This window comes from Haemaphysalis longicornis, unplaced genomic scaffold (genome assembly GCF_048455015.1).
Source record: "Haemaphysalis longicornis isolate Haplotype H1 unplaced genomic scaffold, Haemaphysalis longicornis Haplotype H1 scaffold_7, whole genome shotgun sequence".
Lineage (NCBI taxonomy): Eukaryota > Metazoa > Arthropoda > Arachnida > Ixodida > Ixodidae > Haemaphysalis > Haemaphysalis longicornis.
In genome coordinates, this window is record NW_027526422.1 from 63,712,585 (window position 1) to 63,732,862 (window position 20,278).

A 20,278-nucleotide genomic window follows, 5' to 3' on the forward strand; every position below is an offset into this window, starting at 1 on the left:
GGTTGACAAAGCGGTTGTGTGTGTTGTCGTCATTTTGACGTTTTATGACGTGAACGGGCACCAGTTCTAAAGTTTACCTTATTTCTACTTACTGAAAGCACATAATTCTTGTCCGGTAATGAAAAACCACACTAAAAGTGCTAGACATGACAACGTAGGCCTGTCTTTGCTATGCAACAACAATAATGCCTGTAATACACGCCCTCTCTGTGATTGGCTGAGAAGGCATGACGTATTTTAAACAGTTGGCGGGAACGATTACGTCATGCATTGGCAACTTCAGCCTGCGTAAAAGTGACGTAAGGCTACGTAACAGCTTGAAAATGGCGGCGGTTTTTGTCGCAAAATACAAGCAAAATAGGGCAAAAAATTGCCCCGGCTTACGGCGCCGCGAAATGTGCGGCAATTTGCATCAGGCGCAGTTTCGCATGTGCGCTGTTTAAAGCATGTTTCCTACCGAAACAAATTATAGTTTTAACTGCTTCCAAGTCAGCGATCATGAAGCATACAAATACCGTGCAGTATTTTGATTTTATGTTTGGCAATAAAATAAAAATTATTTGTTTGACGTAACCGCAACATAAGAGGGCAGTACAAGCCTCTCCATGACAAAGAGAACCCAATGCATGGCATTTGTCCATATTTGTCCTAGTAAGCTGTTGGGTCACATGATCGAACTCAAGAGAAAAATAACAAAGAAAAGTGACTATTTGGTTCATTACAGCGCTGATTGAAGTCGAGCTTGACGAATGAGTGAATCGGCGACATTGGTGCGCTCCGTGGTTATCAGGCGTAGCGCTTTGCTGCTCTTATGTGTGATAGAAGCGATGGTCGCGGCCGTCTTTTTCTGGTATCACGCCATAAACTTGTAACATAGCAGCAGACGATGGCGTGGGGGTGGTGGCGGGAGGGAAGGTGGTAACGCAACAAAGCTTGCATTGAAGCAGAGTGCCCAGCTATGTCACTAAAAGCGATTGAAAGAAATAAATACATACGGTAAAAAAATTGTGTGATGTTTTTTTTAGCTCGACATCCGCCTTTCACTCGCTTTTGGATCAACGTTACTCGATTGCCTTGTGGTGTTGACGCCAAATTTGACCACCACAAATGTGTTTTTCTTGTCAGCCTCAGCTACCGTCTTTATTTTTATAGTACATGCCAAATGTTTTTATATCTTTCTTGCACAGTATTTGATACCTTGGTAGCGATCGTTATGAGTGACACGTCAAATTACACTGCATGTCGTCATAACTATCGGTGCAGCACGTCACTGATTGCTAACGTCGTGCTTACGCAAAACAACATGGGCGAATTGCCGGCAATTTGTGCAGTCGAGAATAGGGCCCTCGATTGAATTGGATTGGATTGGCTTGGCTTGGCTTGGCTTGGCTTGGATTGGGTTGGATTAAAGTGGATTGTGTTGGATTGTGTTGCGTCATAGCCGCGCCACGTTGCGTAATAGCCGCGGCAGGGGGTTCACGGCACGTTTCACGATCGACTTCATCGACAATGTCTACGCTGGAAGACAACAATTACAACAACAACAACCAATACGTAATTCATAAGACTTGCAGGCACGCCCCCCGCGGAAATGCTCTGCATTTGATCGTTACCCTCGCGAGGGGGATGTTATATACCCCGTTCACGCATTACTTGTTACACATGCTAAAACTTGTACTTGTGTCTTTTTTAGCTTACCTTACTCAATGCCTTATCGAGGAAACTGAGAGATAGTTATAAATAAATAAATAAATAAATAAATAAATAAATAAATAAATAAATAAATAAATAAATATATGTAGAATATTACTCATATGGAAGCTAAGCCCTTAGTTGAAACACTAGTTACAAATCTTTATCTCTAGTGGTGTGTCCGTGAGTTCGCATCGTGCGGAAAGGTAATAATGAGCAGTGACAGAGGAATTCTAAAACTTATTATTGATACGTCACGATGTCATAAAATGAATCAATTCCAGAACTTCATTGAAGTAGCTAAGGTGACGCACCGGGAACATCGCTCGCAGGTACTGTTTTGAACGCGTTTTGAAATTTCATGCTTTCTGCTCACGTAATTAGATGCGTCCCTGCAATTTGAATTTTCTCAAAAGCCATTCAAGAATACCAAATTTCGGAAGAAAGAAACGGCGGCTGCTGCCGTAGCATTTTTTTACTCGAAAATATCGTTCCGCAGTTGTAGCTGTCCGAAATAAGTAATTATTATCGAATGCTTTTTTTTTTCTCTGGTGGTATGAAATGTGCGATAAACAGGAAAATAGCGTCGTAGATAGACATAAGCCGTATATCTAGTAGTTGTCGTGAATTACTTCGCAGCGGACAACCTTTCCAAGCTCCGCCAAAATCCTAACGCAGAGGGCATCCGCTTTCAGAGTAGAGGGCAGCGCAATGAACGGGACGAAGCGAAGACGAGACAAGCACAAAGCGCTTGTGTGTGTCTCGTCTTCGCTTCGTCCCAACTTTTGCACCAACCGGCTCAAGCTTCAACTATTCTGAGGCATCCTCTTGCCATCCCACAATAGTCGCGGGGGAACTCTATTGAAGTGACTCCCCGCTCACAGACGAACAATTAACTTCAGGAGAAGGAGTTGACCGCGCCGTCGCACTTGACAGTCAAACCGGTCGAACGCCGCGACCGCCCCGAGAAGAATGAGGGAAAATAGCCCGTGTAGGCAAAATTCCATTCTGCTACGGCACGTGGTGGCAGCTTTGAGAACTAGGGGCGCTTGGGCAGAAATCCTGGACTCTTCGGTTCGGGTTTACGATCTCCAGGTGGTCGAAAATAATCCAGAGCCCGTCACTAAAGCGAGCCTCATAGCCTTGGTTCAGTTTCCGCGGGTGAAACGCTCAAATTTGGATTCAGTTTTAGAATTTTTTTCCAAAATCAAATTTATATGCGTGCTTTGCGCTCTGCTAGCGTTTGGCACTCACAAAGCTGATTGTCCAAACATGGCATAAATAATCAAATCATCAGCTTGCTTTAAATAATAATTTAAAGTGAAAACTTTCTGAGTGGGACCAATGGCGTCCTGCCAAAAATCTGATGTATTTCCGCGTAGACCGTTTGGTCGACCGAAAAGCTCTGACAAGTTCTCCGGGCACACGGCGCGTGCGTCAAATGGAGATCCTACGGTGTAAAAACAGTTACTTTAAAATCGCGAAAAAGTAACGGTTCAGAACTGAAAAAGACATTACACGCATCGGTCATAAAGAAGGAGTACAGCAGTATACCTTTATCTCATAAACCGCGTATCGGTATATATATAGATTTAGATCGTTCATATACGCGTGAACGTAGTGCGCGAAAAATCGTCGCACGGGCTCATTCTTCCTTGGTGGCTGTGGTGGCGGTTGTTGTGGGATCAGGCGGCGTTAGCCTGGCTGGATAGGCCGGTAATTGCTCCGCCCAACCTCCTCCTAATTATCCAAAGGTAGTGTCTTTTTACCACAAATTTGCAGCTCCGTCTCCTCAAGGAAGCTCAGGAGATGGCGTGACACGTCTCTTCGCAGCATACAATGTCCCCTTGGAAAGACGATGTGGTCCAGAGTGCTGTGTGGGGCTGCCAGCTTTCGAATCGCTGAGAGCATTGCAGTCCGCTCGCCATCATGCTCTGGGCAACACATTACGTAGTGGTTTACACCCCCATCACTGCACATGACGAACACAGAGGCGATCGCACGAGGCCCACCTTGAATAGCCATGCTGTGGTCTTGGCTGAGCCCGTTCGGATGCGGTACAGAAATGTTGCCTCCGATCTTGTAAGTCCCTTTGTGACGCAAGGCTGGTGATAGGGATTTCCCAGAGACTTGAAATGTTCGACCACTTGCTCGCGATTTGGGGCTTTGAAGGTTTGCCGATCGATACGACCCACATTCAGCGACGGTTTGGTGCACTTTTAGCGAAGGTTCGGCGCGCCTTTGGCGCAGTTTCGGTGGCAGGAAGCTTTCGCGCTTCTCTCAACTTTCTTTAGGAAAGGATGGTAAAGTTTTTTTTTCTTTTGTACTTTGCATCTATTGCCCTGTAAGCAGAGCACCTGGTGTGGAGTTGCCCTGCTCTGCGAAGCCTACGCGCTGTGCACATCGCCACCTGCGACCCGCGCCCCGGACGTCCGCCAGACTTCATGGCGTGGATACAAGGACCACATCATGACCCCCTGCTCCGATTCATTCGGGAATCCGGGGTGTATCTATACATTTAGTTCCCCTTATGCTGAATAGCAAACTTCCGGGAAAAAAAAAAAACCGTGCGCACGTGAACGTGCGCCTCATGATGAGCGTCCGGCGTCGGCCAGCTCGTCCTTCGAGAACAGCGTTCGTGGCGTGATCTCTCGCGTGCTCTTCTGGCCAGTTCCCGTGTGTTCGCGTCTGGAGTGGGGAGCTCAAACGCCGAGTTCGCGAAGCCGGTTTCCGCGGGTTCTAGCGCATACTAACGCGGTCCGCTTTGGGAGAGATGTGAAAGCCTGCGGACAAAACGATCCGGGCCTGCCATTCATGGAGAACTTTCAGCGGCAAGTTCGGAAATCCATTGGAGGTGCAACAGCCGGGTCTCCGACGGAGAGGGGCCGCCAGTTCTGTTGTCTCTCCACCCTTGCACCACTGGTTGAAAGCTGCGCCAATTTTAGATGCAGAGCATCTCATTCACTCGCCTTGTCCCTCCGGCGTCGTCGTCGTCGGCGTTGTCCGCCCCTCCCCCATTCTCCTCGCCGCGTCAGCTGCGCTCTCCGCTGCTCACCCCCTCTCCTCTCCGATAGCGAACACTCTCTCGCGAAGGGCATTGGATTGGATTCGATTGGATTGGCTTGGCTTGGATTGGATTGGATTAAAGTGGATTGTGTTGGATTGTGTTACGTCATAGCCGCGGCAGACGCGCTGGGGCCGGCGCATGTGCAGTACTCTCTCTTCCGCGGTTTCCTCTCCTTCGGGCGCGCTGCGCATATAACCGGTGTGCCGTTCTCCGGCGAAGCAACATCCACGCTTGGCTCAAATTTGAAAATAACAAATTCATACAGAGTAAAACCTCCTGTGACGAAGAACGGTTGCGCTTCCTCGCACACGAAAAAATCAGGGATTTTGAGCCGCACCCTGCTGACACACAAAGCTATATTTACGGTTGATAATTGCCTGTGGTGATGACGATATGAAGATGTTTGGTTTTTTAACACGGAGGTGTTTCATTCCCGGATACACGAAGATTTTTCTGACGTCATATCCGTCGCCGAATCACGCCAGTACAACGACGCAAGTGGCCTGTAAAGGGCGCACCCCTGCACACAGGGTCTTATTGTGGGGAAGCAACCTTTCGTACTAAAGAGTACGTTATACTTAAGGTTGTTCGTTTTCGAGTTTTATATTTTAACACGAAAGTGTTTTATGCCGCGACACCCCAAGATTTCACTGACGTCACATCCGTCACGGAAATGATTCCAGTACTCCTTTGCCGAAGAAACCCGCCAGCAGGACGTCGCTCGCCAAGCACACCCACAAGGCAGCCGCCGACCCGCAAACCATGCTCAGCTGCAGATTTCGCTGCACATTTCACTTTCGTGTTTTACCAATTCCTATGACAGAGGAATCAACCACAGTTTTTTGTGTGTGTGCCGGGGCATTAAGGCCTAAGAGCGCGCACGCCCCACCACGAGGTACCGACATGCAAACGATCTAGTTGCATAAGCTAAGGTTATAGTACACAAAGAGAGAACCAGGAGGAAGGGAAGGAGGAATAAACGTTTACTTTGTAACTCAGTCCAAGAGCAGCCGCGTGCTTTCGCTGCTCGGGTGGTCCGCTGGATCAGGTTTTGCTGGTCCTACATGGAGGTCCGAGCTGGTCAGCGCGCGTTCCCACTGCTCGGAAGTAGGTGAGGGGAGTGTGGAGAAGGTGGTGTGGGGAGAAGAATACGAGGTCGAGGATTGTGGCTGGGGTGTGGCAATCAGCGCAGTTGAAGGTTGCTTGGCGGCGCAGTTGCTTGGCGGCGTCTTCCGCCAGCTGGACGGCTGTACCTTGCACTTCGGGGATGCAGCTGAGCAGCGCGGCCTTCCGCTGGTAATTTCTGATGTAGAATCCGGGGTTGGCGGGCTGGGGTTGAGATGGCAGGCCCAAACCATGTGTGTGAGTGGAGCAGATGATAGTTCACACCATTTGCATGTGCCCTGGTACTTTTCTGGGTAACATGCCGACGGCATAGGGTGGGGTGGGGGAAAGTGTATGTCTGCAGCCTACGCCACGCTACTGATTGACCTCTTGTAAGGGATCTGTGAGCTTCCGGGAGCTCCGGACGACTTTCGTGTCATTTCCTCACATGTCCAGAGCCTATTCTCGCCCCCGTGTCAGACGGTACATCTTCAGACTCAAGGTCGGCCTGGTTGCAGTATCCTCGGGCTGCATCACGTGCCATCTCGTTCCCCGGGAGGTGCAAGCACGCTGGCTTCCGAATCAGACGGACTAGTATTGCTGTTGCCTCAAAGTGCACGTGTCCGTAGTATGTGCACAGCTTCCGTAGAAACTCTCCCTCTTGCGTAGTTGTGCAGGGTGGTCTTGGAAATGATGGTGCTGACCCGCGTACCCCTGATGGCGAGTGCGAATGCCACTTCTTCTCCCGTGTGTGGGCGGGATGTAGGGACTGAACCCGAGGATATCGTATTACCGTCATGGCCAACCACCGCTGCCGTTACCGCGCTTCGGCCACGGTAGGTCGCCGTGTCTACGTAGCAGACCTCTGGGTTAGAGTGGTACTGATTGTGTAGCACCATGGCCCTTAATGGTTGTCTGCGCTCGTGGTGATGTGATGGATGCATGTTGCGGGGGATCGGTGCCACACTGTTGTGTGCTCCCGGAATTTTCGATGTGACGTGATTCTGGGTTCATGTTGGTGGGCGTAAAAAATGCGCAAGGATTCCAGGCTGGTTCTCCCGGCGATGGTAGCTGCTAACCGATTGTATTGGTCTGTACGTTGGGCAACTTGGGCTTCAATAAGCTCGTTTAAGGTGAATGCCCATTTCTAGCAGCCTGTCTGTGGCGGCGCTCGATAAACGGAAATCGCCTAAACGTAACTGCCGCTTAAACGGAACAGTAGCCTGTAAGTTGATTGGTTTTGAATTAAGATAACATAAAAAAAAAAACTCTCGGTAATCGGAACTAAAATTTCTGCGTGACGGTGTAAACGGAACCAGAAATGGAACTTGTGAAACCCATTGGCATGAGAATTAGCTTCTTACGGTTCCGGCTGTTCCGTTTTTGTTTTTTTCCTTCCTCTATATTTTTTTTAGCCTCGTTGGCCTCGTAAGCCTCGCCTCGTTAGTGGTCAGCCGTGTTAGCGCAACGAATGCAACATCGCAGTTCTTATTCCAATCGTTCGGTCTCGATTCAAGACAGCGATGTTACAGGGCTCAGCTCCTGCCGCCTCCTTTGTGCCATTGTGGTGCTATTCGCGCTTCATTACCACGTTGCCGTCTTCTAAAGTCGGTGGCTCGTAAGCACTCGCGAAGTTGAGGCCTCCGTGAAGATGCAGTTGCAAGGACTCAAACAAAAATAATTGATGCATTTTGTAGTGCACAGCAACTCATTGTTGCCAAATCAACTTTGTGAATGCTGTGCCTAAACCTCTTGTAGTTTTCTTGCTTTCTGAAAAACTATCAGCTACATTCCCCTTCTAGTGCTTAGAGTTCTATGAAATGGTATTAAGAGTGTCTACGCAGATAAATTTGCACTTTCACACATCTATCTCAGTAAACGGAACTTCTGTTAAACGGAACTAATTTTTTCTGTCCTTGAAGTTCCGTTTATTGAGAGCCTACTGTAATTCGATCAATTTTTTTTCTCTCTCTGCTCTCGTGAGCTTGAGATACAGGGCGACGTGCGTAATTCTACTTATGATAAAGATCTGCACAAGACGGCGCAGGTTAAGCTCCTTGAGACTATGCTGTGTGTTTGCGACCTGGTGATTAATCTGCTAATCTGGGCACTGCATTGTGGTATGCTTGAATGGTTGCTGTGTTGCTTACTTTCTCGTGGATCCGATGACCCAGAACGCGAATGCAGGCAGTTTTGGGGATAACGTTTCCTTGGAGGAACACCTGAATGTCTGGAGCACATGGTCGTCGCCTGCCTGACCTTGTGAAGAAGGATCTCTGCATGATTTCTACGGGGAACAGGCCAAGCCTCTGGCTTGCGCGCATGTATGTACAACATCACCGGCTGCTTGCAGGCGTTCCTGTATCTCCGCGTCACTACCACCTAGCTGCTGTACGCACCGTAATATCATCGGCATGCAATCTATGGCAAATGTTGGGGATCTGGTAGAGCAAAGGAGCAAAAGAGGCGGCCCAAGCGTGACCACATTGAAAAGGAAGGGGGGGGGGGGGGGGCGGGGAAGAGAGAGAGAGGAGATCGCGACTGCGGCGTCCGCCTCGCCGGGTCAGGTCTCAACTTGATCCGGTGGCTGTCGCTGCAGCGGTTTGAGTCACCGGATGCGAGACGCCAATGCGAAAGGTGCATATAGTGTTAGGCTCTGCCACAAGGCACGGGAGCATTGTGCGAAGCTTGCAGTATGAGCGAAGAGAATAGCGGCGCGCAAAATCGTATCACCCTGCTCTATCAGTTTGGGAGGCCTTTGCTGCCCAGCTCACCTGTGCGGTGCCCTCTGGTGTTCCGGGGCTGTTTCGGCTGGACCCGCGGTCCAGGTTCTTGAACTTTGAGTGGGAGTGTTGTAGAGACTTGCTGGACTTCTCGTTGTGTTTTCTCTGGGACAACGGACACACCGGAGATAGCCGTGAGAATGAAACCGTACGGTCCCTCAGCTGTCTGAAAGAGTCTCGTTTCTGGCTGCGGAATCGTTGGCGACGCCACTGTCGCTGCTTGAGGGCGAAGTGGGTGAGATAGAGCTTTTTGCACTGCTTGTTTCCGGTACGGTGGTCCTTTCCGCACAGGGCGCATTTCACCACGCATTCGCGCTCTTCTTCCATGGGGTTAGCGACGCCACACACGCTGTAAAACGCGTGGTCTGGCCAAGGGCAGACGTCCTTCCGATAGCTCAACTTACCGCAGTCAGAGGACACCTCATGCTTCTTCTTGTGGATGTAGCAGCGGTACTCCGAACCGCAATCATATACGAAGTAGGGCACCTTGCTGCCTGAGAAAGCTGGCCGGGTGTGTCATGCCCCATCCTCTGGCGTGGGGGGCTACGGGGTTTCGGGAATACACAACACTTCTTTCTATGTCTTCGGGTGTGTCGTTGTGGATGACCCCCCTTACGGAATCTTCCGTAGGAGTCACGAGGCTCGGGCAGCGTAAGTTGTTTCGCCGATCTTGAGTTCTTCAACGCGAGTGTATCTTACCGCTCTTTCGAGAAGCGCTGTGCTGATAACCACAATGTTTTGTGTCTGGCTCCGCTTTTTTTCTCGTCCTATAGCGACGAATACTTCCGAAAACACGACGTCGTCACCCACGGACTCACCTTCCCAACGTGACAAGGAACTTGGAGAGATAAGTAACAAGTATCTGGACAGCATCAAACCTTTGTACCGGCCGTACAAGACGGGTTCCATACAGCCGCTTCGCTGGGCCTTGGCGAGGCGGTTCCGATGCCGGCTTCGGCACGCCGGCTTCGGCACGCAGCTCTAAGGCTGGCAACAACGGTGACCGGTGAATCCATTTCACAAGAAGAATATGAAGGCACCACGGGCTGGCTCCGATGCTATGGGCGCAAGCATGACCACACCTCGCGCGCGTCATCCCACGGATGTATCGGACGCGCCGTCCGCCGATCAAGGAAGCGCACGCTCCCCTACACAACCAAACTACCAGACAACGACGCAGATGTTGCGGGTATCAGAGTAATTACATTGAGAGACAACATTCTCCGGGCTGCCGGCCTAGAGCAAGAACTGGCCTCAATTTACATTTTCCGAGAAAGAGAGAGATAAACGTTTTTAACAGCAAATCTGTTTAGCAAATCGTAATTTTTGGTGTCCGCTGTTAAAAAATTAGCAGTGGCTTAGCTCGGCTATGCCAGGATATACGTAGCGTGAGCTAAGGTTCAGCTGGTTATTCTTAGGTTTCCTGGTTGTCTAGGATTAGCCTATTATCATGCTTAATGCTGCTAAAACGATTTCCAATCCAATCCAATAAAATCCAATCCAGTCCAGTCACTGCTCCTCGCGCATGAGCAGCACGGCTCTTTTGGAGCCACGCGAACCGGCTATAAAGCGACACCGGCGCACCGGCAGACTTGGTTACTGCGCAACGGAGGCGCACAGCTGGACACGCGCCGGCGCCAGTGTGTCTGCCGCGGCTATGACGTCACTCGTCTGGAATGCGCAGACCGGCGAATGGCAGACCCGTACTCCAATTGGATTGCAGTACGTACAATCCAATTTAATCCAATCCAATTCCAATTCAATCCAATCCAATGCTCCTCGCGCTTGCGCAGCCCGGCCCTTCAAGGTCCGCGCGAAACTGCTCAACCTCGGCCAGTGTAGCTATCACTATACATGCAAAATACCAAGAAATTGCCGAAAGCGTGCACGTGCGCGCGGGCCTCGCGGCGACCGCCCAGCAGGTAACAAATCCAAGAAAATGCCTAGAGCTCGTGGCGCGTGCCCCGCGACGACCGCCCGGCGTCCCCTGCGTACGTTTGTCAAGCCAAGCATACCCACTTAGGGAGATTGGCCAAGATTGGTAAAAAAAACCCTCGAGCTTTCGCCGTAATCGTGGCAACACTTGCTCGGAACGAGAAAGACACGTCATAGCGTACGACCCTCCAAGCTGATGTTTAATGACTATCACTTCCAAAAAATGAAAGAAGCTCACACGCATAGCAACAATGACGGTCGTTGCGACAGCGAATAAGAAGCAAATCGGCTGCAATCGTGAATTTAAACCTTCGCGATGGCCGTGAAGGTTGCGTACAGCTTAGCTACTGTCAAGTCTTACGCGTAACGCGTTAGTGTGAGCTTCTTTCATTTTTGTGTTCCAGGTATACGTAAATCATCTGATGTCCACCATTGTTACCTAGGAGTTGGTGTTCAGTATTGCGTCATAAAAAAATTACACCCATCTCCCCGAAGGGAACCATGAGTAGGACGCGGAGCGCCATGGGGGTTCCGTTTGCGTTTCCATTATGTTTGTTAGCCAAATTTGGTGGAAATGTAGTGAACCCCGTAATGCTCATATATCCTATACTCATGGTTCCCTTCGGGGAGATGGGCGTAATTTTCCTTATTGTATGCGTATATACGCTAGTGAGACGATATTGAAGTGGTATCTAAGGTCTTTATTTAAGTTTGCACGTCTTCTTACTTTGAGTATGACGGCCTTATGGTCGCTGAAGTTCACAGTCAGTGGATCTCGTAGCAGCGGTTGTATGTAGTCGTCGCCGTTGCAGTTGGTAAAGATTAGATCGATACACGTTCCGTGGATTGTAGTTGGGAGTAATTGCTGTTAGTGTTTGCGCTGATGCTCCCACTTAATTGCGTCAGCACACTCACTGACGGGGCTGTTGCTTCCATCCTACTTCATCTGAAGAATCACGGAGTCAAGCGCAAGCACAACCGGAGTTGTTGTTGTTGTTGTTTTCCTCTTCTATAGCACGTCCCCAGTGGGGGATTGACAAAGAAACGGTGGTGTGCGGACGCCGGACCACCGCCGACGACGCGGGACATACCCCCGAGCATAAGACGTTCCGCATCTAAAAAAATGCCAGCGCGATCTTCCCCTCGAGTTCGGACAGTGGATTCAACCGCGCTGCATTGTGCTGACAGGCCATGTTTTCAAGTTGTCAGAGGAGTAATTTCTCTACTATTTATGGCTGAACCGACATAAAAATATCGTCAGAATGATGGAAAGAGGACACAGTACAGGAAAGGCAGGGAGGTTAACCAGGGAACTGCCTGGTTGGCTACAGTACACTTACGAGGGGACTGGGAATACGGGAATTGAAAGGGAAAGGAAGGGCAGCGTTATATATTGAAGAGAGAGCACGAGGAAGAAAACCCGAAAGAAAAAGGCTGTCCATGGTGTGAAGCCGGTCAGCTGCAGGGATGATCGAATGTTCTTGTGTTTGGCTTATTAAAGCAAGTGAAACTTGGGTGCGGCAATGGAAATTTTACTGCTCCTTGTCGTGTCAAGTGCCTCGTGTCTTCTTAGGAGACACAAGACACAAGGAATTGCTAGGCAAAATAACCAAAATACACGCCCCACACCCGAGTTCGAATGTCCATATCCTCGTTTACTCACATTCTTCGCGGGACGGTAAAACGGTCTGAGAAAAAAAAAATCTCGAAGATACCCAAGCAATTCTGCTGCTGAGTGCTCCTTCGTGTTTTAAGCTGTGAGTAATGGTTTCGAGTTTGTATGCGGGGTATCTGTGGTGTACCCCGCAAATACCCTTAGAGGGCATCTGCGGCGTGGACGGCCACCGGAGTGGACGGTGAAATAACTATAGCCTCACGATGTTCTACAGAAGTTCTCCTGCTGTTTGGCGCCGGCGTTAAAGCCTTCGGTTTTGGTGCTTGAATCGCGGGCTCAAGCATAACTTAGTGCCTGAAATTCCGATTGTCACGAGAACAAGTGTACTATATTACACATTACACCCAGTATAGCCATTTAAAAAGATGAAGCACAGTGTGTCACAGCCGTGCTCGGGTCAAGATGACTGACGCACATTAAATTCATCATGGTTCGTGTAACTTTTATCCCACCGTCAATGCCACTTTGAGCGAAACTTATTACTCCAGGTACAATTCCAGGAAACGCCTGGTAGCATACCCTTTTGATTTTCAAGCTCAGCCAAGGTCAAGCAAGTGCGTCATGCGGTTTTGCGCCACAGAAGCAAACAACGTCTCGATTGTCGGAACAGAGGAAGATTTCTGAAAGTACTTTGTGTGGTGCATATTCGCAACGGCAAACAATTAAAGTTTCGCTTATTCACGTCGATTCCCACGTGTATGCGTGGGATTGATATTTTTACCGAATTAACGAGGTGCGTGTGCATCATTTCTTGAATTGAGGGATTTGGTGCAGACCACGCGTCAAACACAGGATGCCACGCATATCGTGAGGGTCAATAATCGCATCGACACATGCTCGGGCCTTGTAGCCACTGCATTTTTTCAGATCTGCAAAGTGCACTGCAGGGGTGCCTCTCGCGAAAACGGCATTTGGCAGGCGACTAGGGGCCCCGCAGCGTTAATTAGCTCAATAGCTATCGTCAACCTCGACTTTTCTATCATTTATATGCCAATGATTACATATAAAGGTTTAAACCTAGGTCGGCCTGAATCAGTGGCCACATGCCGAACATTTTTTAACAGAATAGTGTTCAGCGTTTATAATCAAGGGCACCACATATATTCTCAGTTACGAAGACATAGGCCTACATTCCGGTTCAAGCCATAGGCCTTTCCTTTATTTTGCTCAACAAAGTTCCACTTATGCAAGCTGCTAAAAAGACTGCCCACAACTTTCTGTGTCGAATACTTTCACGCGCCACGTGCAATGTCAGACGCAATGACTGCCGTCAGGAACAGCGGGCATATATCAAAGATGCAAGCGATTCATGCTCTCAAAACCACCACTTTCCCGCCTATTTAGCTTTAAAACATAAGCTTCCGCTTCAGGGAACGTGTGTTCGGCGTCCAGGGGTCATCCAGGATATCTTCGATGCTTAGGTACCGTCGGATCTGGAGCCAGCAGTCCATGGAGATCTGGTCGAACTGGACAGCAGAGTGGCCAGCTTCGGTGCGGTGGCACTCAACCTTTTCTTTTACCACACCGGCAATCGCCAAGTAGTTAATGTCCAGGTACCGACGTCGACACGTCACCAGCTCCGCTGCTTCCTCCTCGGACAGCCCTGCCAACCAAGACACTTCCTTGACAAGGGCGCGGCTCCCTTGAACCTTCTCGAATGCGGCGGCCGCATTCTTCGCCGTTGAAGCCGGTGGTACGATGAACCGCAACGCTTGCATGAGCAGCGACTGGTTGCGTCGGAGGTATTCGTGTGTCTCGAAAACGCTTTTCTCCTCCTCGGGATGCTCGAAGACACTTGCTTTGAGCACCGTGTAGTTGTGGATAAGTCCTCTTCGAAGCTCCATCATCAAGTAGCACCTAGATTCCGGCGTCAGCACTTCAAACGTGACTTTAGTGAGACTACGGGTGGTACGCAGCATGTCGCTAAATGAACCCGCTCCAGGGTACTCGAAGGCCCAGCCACGGATCGCAAGTTCGTCCAGCCTGCGGGTCTTCCTCAATCCTCCCATCAGTACGACGACCTCAAGAGCTTTTGCGGGGAAGTCGAAACAAACCTCCCTCAGATGCTTACAGCTTGAGAGCACAGTAGACAGCGTCAAGGCCAAGTTGCAGTCGATGCATGGTAGCCGAACTGCGAGACTTCTCAAGGATGATGTATTGCACCAAAGCCCGTTGGAGAGTCGCTGTAATTCGGGCTGTTTTATGGCGACTGCCGGTTCGAAGCGCAGTGAATACAACTTGTAGAAGTTGTTTTTTAATGTGCCGAGCAAATCCGCTGTCTTGGCGAAGACAGCCGCAAAATCCAACCGTGCCGTCAGGTCTTTGTGTCGAATTGTCTTCAGGAACTGAACAAGGCCCGGCTGGCATATTTTACCCAGATGGCATTTTTCTAGAGTCGTGTTCACCGTTAAGGCATCGATAAGCCCCATGGTCTCGTCGGCTCTCAGGCGAGCATCATCGAGTGCGAGGGTTTTGAGAGTCGTATTAGCTTCAAGGGCACTGGCCAGACCCCTCAAACTGCTTTGGTTTACAAGAGTGCTCTTGACGCAGATGTCGGCGAGTGACGCGTTATGCATTACTACTTCATCCAGGGAAAAACAAACACCCTGAGACGCACCACTGCATAGCAGCCTCAAGCACTTCAGCCGGCCGTTGCATCTAAGGGCTGCTGCGAGAACGTTAAGATCGGCCTGATTTAACACAAAGTTGCAGATGTTCAGCTTTTCTAGCTGCGTGTCAGGCTTGGCTAGTGCGAGGAAGAGTGTCCCGAAACCATGTGAGGATCCCGTTTCCCCAGAGAGTAGGCTCCTACTCACAGTGAGTTCTTTGACATGGGCACTGCTCGACACAAGGTACACTAGGGCGCTGCAGGTGTCATCCGTCAGGAACTGCTCGTCCACGTGAACGTTCTCAAGGCTACTGCAACGGGCTATGCTCTTCGCGAGGGCTTCCGCTTTCGGCGGGTCCACCCAGTTTTCCAGTAAGACGAGCGTGCTGAGGACTTCGCACCCACCCAGAAAGTCGCACAGAAGGCGAACGCTCAAGTTAGAAAAGTGCACGTTCACGATCTCCAGTGTGTTCAGCGTGGCGATCGTGGCTGTCAGGGCAGCGATTAATTGTTCCGGCGAAGGGTCATTCAGACCGTAGTTGCAGAACTTGATGTGCCGTAGGCCATGGCTGAGGCCGAGAGCATCGCAGAAGAGGGAATGTCTTCGCGGTATCCGCGACTTCCAGATTTCCAAGAACTCGACGCAGTGGTGTCTTGTAAGAAGCCAGTGCACGAGAACGCAAGCGTGTCTCCGCTGCATGCCAGACGCAATGGGTACGATGCGGCTCAGCAGCCTGCACACCGCGAATCGGCCGGGGCGTGTCTCTCGGATCTCCACGTCGATGGGCCAGAGGAACTCGTTCCATACCGTCAGTTGCGCCGCCAGTCGGCAGCCTTCGGGGTGGGCCGCCCCACAGGAGAGCGTGTAGTCCATCTTCCGCTGGCTGATGACGCTGCGTAGGTGGAGCATGTTGGAGTATAGCTGACTGTCCGAGGGGCACAGCTCGGGGCAGCGAGCCACCAGGCCTGCGGCGTACTCTCGCACGAATTGGTCATTGGCAGCCATGGCGTAGACCTGGAGGTGCAACCACTTCGTTATTTATGTCTTTCGACATCTATGCATTGAGGCACGTCGTACTACAGGGGGGGGGGGGGGGGGGCGGGGGGGGGGAAGGGGGGGTAGCCTTCCATTTCTGCGAACTATTCTGGAAACGGCATTTATATGAAAAATCGTTGTAAATTAGATTTCTGAACTATTGTATGGACCTCAGAGACCATGAAGGCATTTTTTATATTTCCGGACTTTACGAAGGCTGCGCTAAAGCCCTAAAAGCACCAGAACGCTCTTACAGACAATCTACGACAAATGTATATGCATTTTAGTTGCCGTTTCCGCCAGGGATTGAAGCAGCATAGAGATCATTTAATATCACTATCAACAAGGCCCTTATTGAATGACGTCTCATGGGTGACACTTTGTACGCCATAAAAGCGTTAAAATCATGGTTTCGATATGCTTTTCACTGGAATTGTGATGCGCCAACAACCATTAGGGAATCCAAGTTCGGAAAGGACAGTTTATGTAAGTTTACGGTACTTGTCTGTTGTTTGTATTAATTTATATGGCTGCGATATGTACTTTAATATAAAACATCCTACCTTTCTGACCACCTAAATTTTAAGCAGCATGTTTGCGAGAGCAATGCACTGAGAGAAAAAAAAAACATTATATGGAAATTTAAGTATTCTTCGGTGCGTTGAAGGAGTAATCCTGGCATACTATTGTGATGGGGGACTTTCATATACACTTCCACATGTCGGCACAGCAGCGACGTTAATTTACCATCCTCAATTCACCTTATTTAATCTTAATTCATCCTAATCCAACGTAACTTACCTTAATCCACTGTGTTCTATCATGATCCACATTATTCATCTTAATCCACCTAAGTCCCACACTAGTACACAAAATCTCACCTTAATCTACTTAATACATCAAAATCTGCCACAGTCTACCTTAATTTATCTTAATCTACTTTAATCGACACCTTAATCAAGCTTCACCAACCTTCGTCCGTCTTAGTTCATCTTAATTCACCTCAATACAACCTTACTAATATTACAATCCCCAATAAATCATTATTCCATCCTAAATCATTTTATTCCACTTTATTCCTTACTCACTCATCTTAATTTACCTTAATCCCCTTTTACTAATCCCTACTATCAATCTCTAATTAATCACTAACTTTTCTAATCACTAATAATCTTTTAAACATGGCTGGCACGCTTTGGTTCGCTTGTGGCCTCCCCTGGTCCACTTGGGTTTTTGCATTATTCGTATCGACGCCGACTCATTCGAACTTAACCTTCCTATAACACATAAGGCTTTTGCCTCAAACGTATGACAGCTGCTCACAAAGCACCAGCGAATCAGCAGCCCGGACTCTAAAGCGCATCGCAGCCAGGTAGCACAGAGACAAGAGAGCGAGCACATCCAATCCTGCAGGAGCAGGGACTTTGCTGTATGCGCCTTGCAGGCGCATCGTGCCAATTACATGACTATACGACGCGGGTGAAACTTGGTTCGTTGCGATTCTGTCACCGCAATTTGAATGCGACTGGATTCTACGCGTAAAGAACGAACAGCTTCCCGCGTGAAACAAGGGACGAGAGAGATCGCGCCCACTGTTGCTGTGGCAGTTACTCCCTAGGCCTACATGAGCACTACAAGAGACAAGATTCGCTGGGCGACAAGCGCAACAACAGCCGATCACCATGCGTAACCCTGCATCGCTGTTGAGCATGTCCCGCGCTACCAGCAGCTCGTGACAATCTACGCCCATCCTCACAGCATTGTCAACAAAGCAAGGGTTACGCAGCCGAAGGATTACATTATTGCTGAAAATTCCCATTTACCGAAGAATGCACTGAACATATTGTACATGAGGCCGAAATACCCAGATTACCAAACGTAGTTCCAAAACATACTCACTTTAACTCGGGCGGGGTGCTATGACAACGCTTCTGCAGAGTCGCCACGCTGTCACCGGGGGCTGCCCGAGCGAGTTGACTGGCCGGTAGAAATGAGCAAGCTTAGAATGGAACAGGTAAATCGCGAGATGACCCGTCAAGTTGCACGTGCACGGTGGCGCGTCTATTGGCTCGCGCACCTTCGTTTTCCTCGGGTTCACTGCACGCGACACCATTCGGCTCGTTCTGGGGACGCTCATCGGGTGCAGCGCAAGTTGGAACGCCTAATTAAGGCACGTGGCGTCTTGCGGCGTGCCCCTCATGGGGATAAAATTTTGTGCGCGGAGGGGAAAAATCTCGTACATGTTTTGAGCTCGGTACGATATATTCGACCCTACTCGGCTGCTCTGACCTGCAGGCTCAGACCGGGCGAGCCCCGGCGGTGGCCGACGTCATTGCGGGTGTACCGAACTAGGGCCTTTTACCAAGAATCTGCAGGGGCTGGTGCGTGGCCCCTTCTGGTCAGTTCATGTTTAACCTGCTGTACGTATCTTTTTTTTAACGTTTATTGAAATGTAGAAAAAACACTCGGGGGTCTCTTGCTAGTGCATCAGACACCCTTAGGTGTAGCTATAAGTTAAGGTTCCCGACAGGTATGGGTGGGAAATAGCAATGGAAAAATAGTGGGTCGGGATATGAAATGCAGGAGAGTGTCCCACGCTGCCTTCGCTAAATTAGGTGGGTAGGAGAGATCATTTAAGGAATTTGGTCGTAAGTTATCCAGAAGGGTGTCTAGGAGAATCTGTCTTTCAGTTTCAAATCGAGGGCATGTCCAAATATTGTGTTCAGTGGTGTCCCGAATTTCACAGGGGATACACATGCCTTGATTAGGTGACGAATGAAAAAATTTCCCCGCATTTCCCCGAGGGGAAGAATGTGAAAGTGCGAATGCATGAGTTGAATTTGCGGGGTTCGGTAATGTTCGCGAAAGAGAGATCACACACACACACACAACTACAAAGAAAGAAAGATGCATTTATTCACAGACACCTATTTGTGTTGTCGTTGTACTTGATTGCTAGAGCGGATCTCAGCTTTGAAATTTCGTGTCAGTACTCCTTTAAGCGGGTGCATTAGCCCTTATCACGCCCGATTCCTGGCCAATCCCCCACGTGGGTATGTGCCATGCACAGACACCTATTTCTGTTGTCGTTGTACTTGATTGCTAGAGCGGATCTCAGCTTTGAAATTTCGTGTCAGTACTCCTTTAAGCGGGTGAATTAGCCCTTCTCACGCCCGATTCCTGGCCAATCCCCCACGTGGGTATGTGCCATGTCAGCGGCCAGGCAGCGCGCGCTTATCTCCCCCCGTTGCCAAGGAAGACGAGGAGTTTCCTGGCCAATCCCCCACATGGGTATGTGCCATGTCAGCGGCCAGGCAGAGCGCGCCCATCTCCTCCCGTTGCCAAGGAAGACGAGGAGCGCGCGCACCCGCAGCCGTTGCTATGTGGACGGACGGCGGTCACCGGAATTCAGGGTCGCTTATAAAGTGCATTCGCACTTAAAAACTGTTGTCGTTTTGCAGGGGAGAGGTTCGTAAGAGTCATTAGCTGTCTTAGGCGGACTTGTTGAGAGCGAGAATAGGACTTGGAAATGGGAGTGTGGTTGACCAGTGAGGCAAGAAAGTCTTTCCGTTGCTGTTTGATGGCGGTCCGGTGCTCGTCAGGGTCATAATCGCAGTCCAAAGGCGTCCAGCTGGCTTGGGAAACGGTTGTGAACGATGCACGTGCCGCCAAATGGGCTGCCTCATTTCTGGCGATTCCGGCATGGCCGGGCACCCACGTGATGGTGACGTCGATGTTCTGTTGATTAAGGATGCTCTTGATTTCTTGGGTCTTCTTAACTCGTACACTGTATGATAGTTGATGACGACATTCCACGAAAGCTTCCCGACTATATGTGTGAATGTGTATGAGTTTGTACATGGAAAAAGATGATATGTTATGAACAATGTGACGAAGTGAGAGGACTTTCTAGTTCTGCCCCTTTAATGGTGGTATCTGGTGACAATGAATGAACGCTATTGACGTTAAATGCCGGTATATGCCACGCCGCAGTTGTGCTGGATTCTGTTTTAGATGCGTCAGTGTGGATGCTGAGTGTATTAGGGTGGCAAGACCGTTTCCGGTGTTGTTTTGCAGATTTCTGCCTGTTTTGTGGTTGAGGATCGGGTTTATACTTGTTCTCTAGGAGAGTCTTTAGGGTGGCCGCCTAAAGACAGGGCAGGACAGGAGTCCATTGGCACTGGCCGCTTCCTCTGCCCTCTCCACCAGTTTGAGCTGTACGTCGAGGGAAGAGCTGGCCAAGGCGCTCTGTCAAACCTCATACCTCATAATGCGGAAGGGATTGGGCTGGCCAAGTGGACTCAGCAGTGTGCACAGCCGCCGACAATATAAAAAGGGTCCCGGATTCCCCACAAAAGCTGCTCATGGAAGGATGCAG

General features: G+C 49.7%; 1 protein-coding gene across 1 annotated transcript; it reads right to left on the reverse strand.

Moving 5' to 3' along the window:
* Positions 1 to 13,581: 13,581 nt before the first annotated feature.
* Positions 13,582 to 15,870, reverse strand: LOC144146316 (uncharacterized). The gene has a single exon (XM_077678273.1). It carries the CDS (start codon positions 15,868 to 15,870, stop codon positions 13,603 to 13,605), a length of 2,268 nt encoding a protein of 755 aa, XP_077534399.1. The 3' UTR covers positions 13,582 to 13,602.
* Positions 15,871 to 20,278: the final 4,408 nt, after the last annotated feature.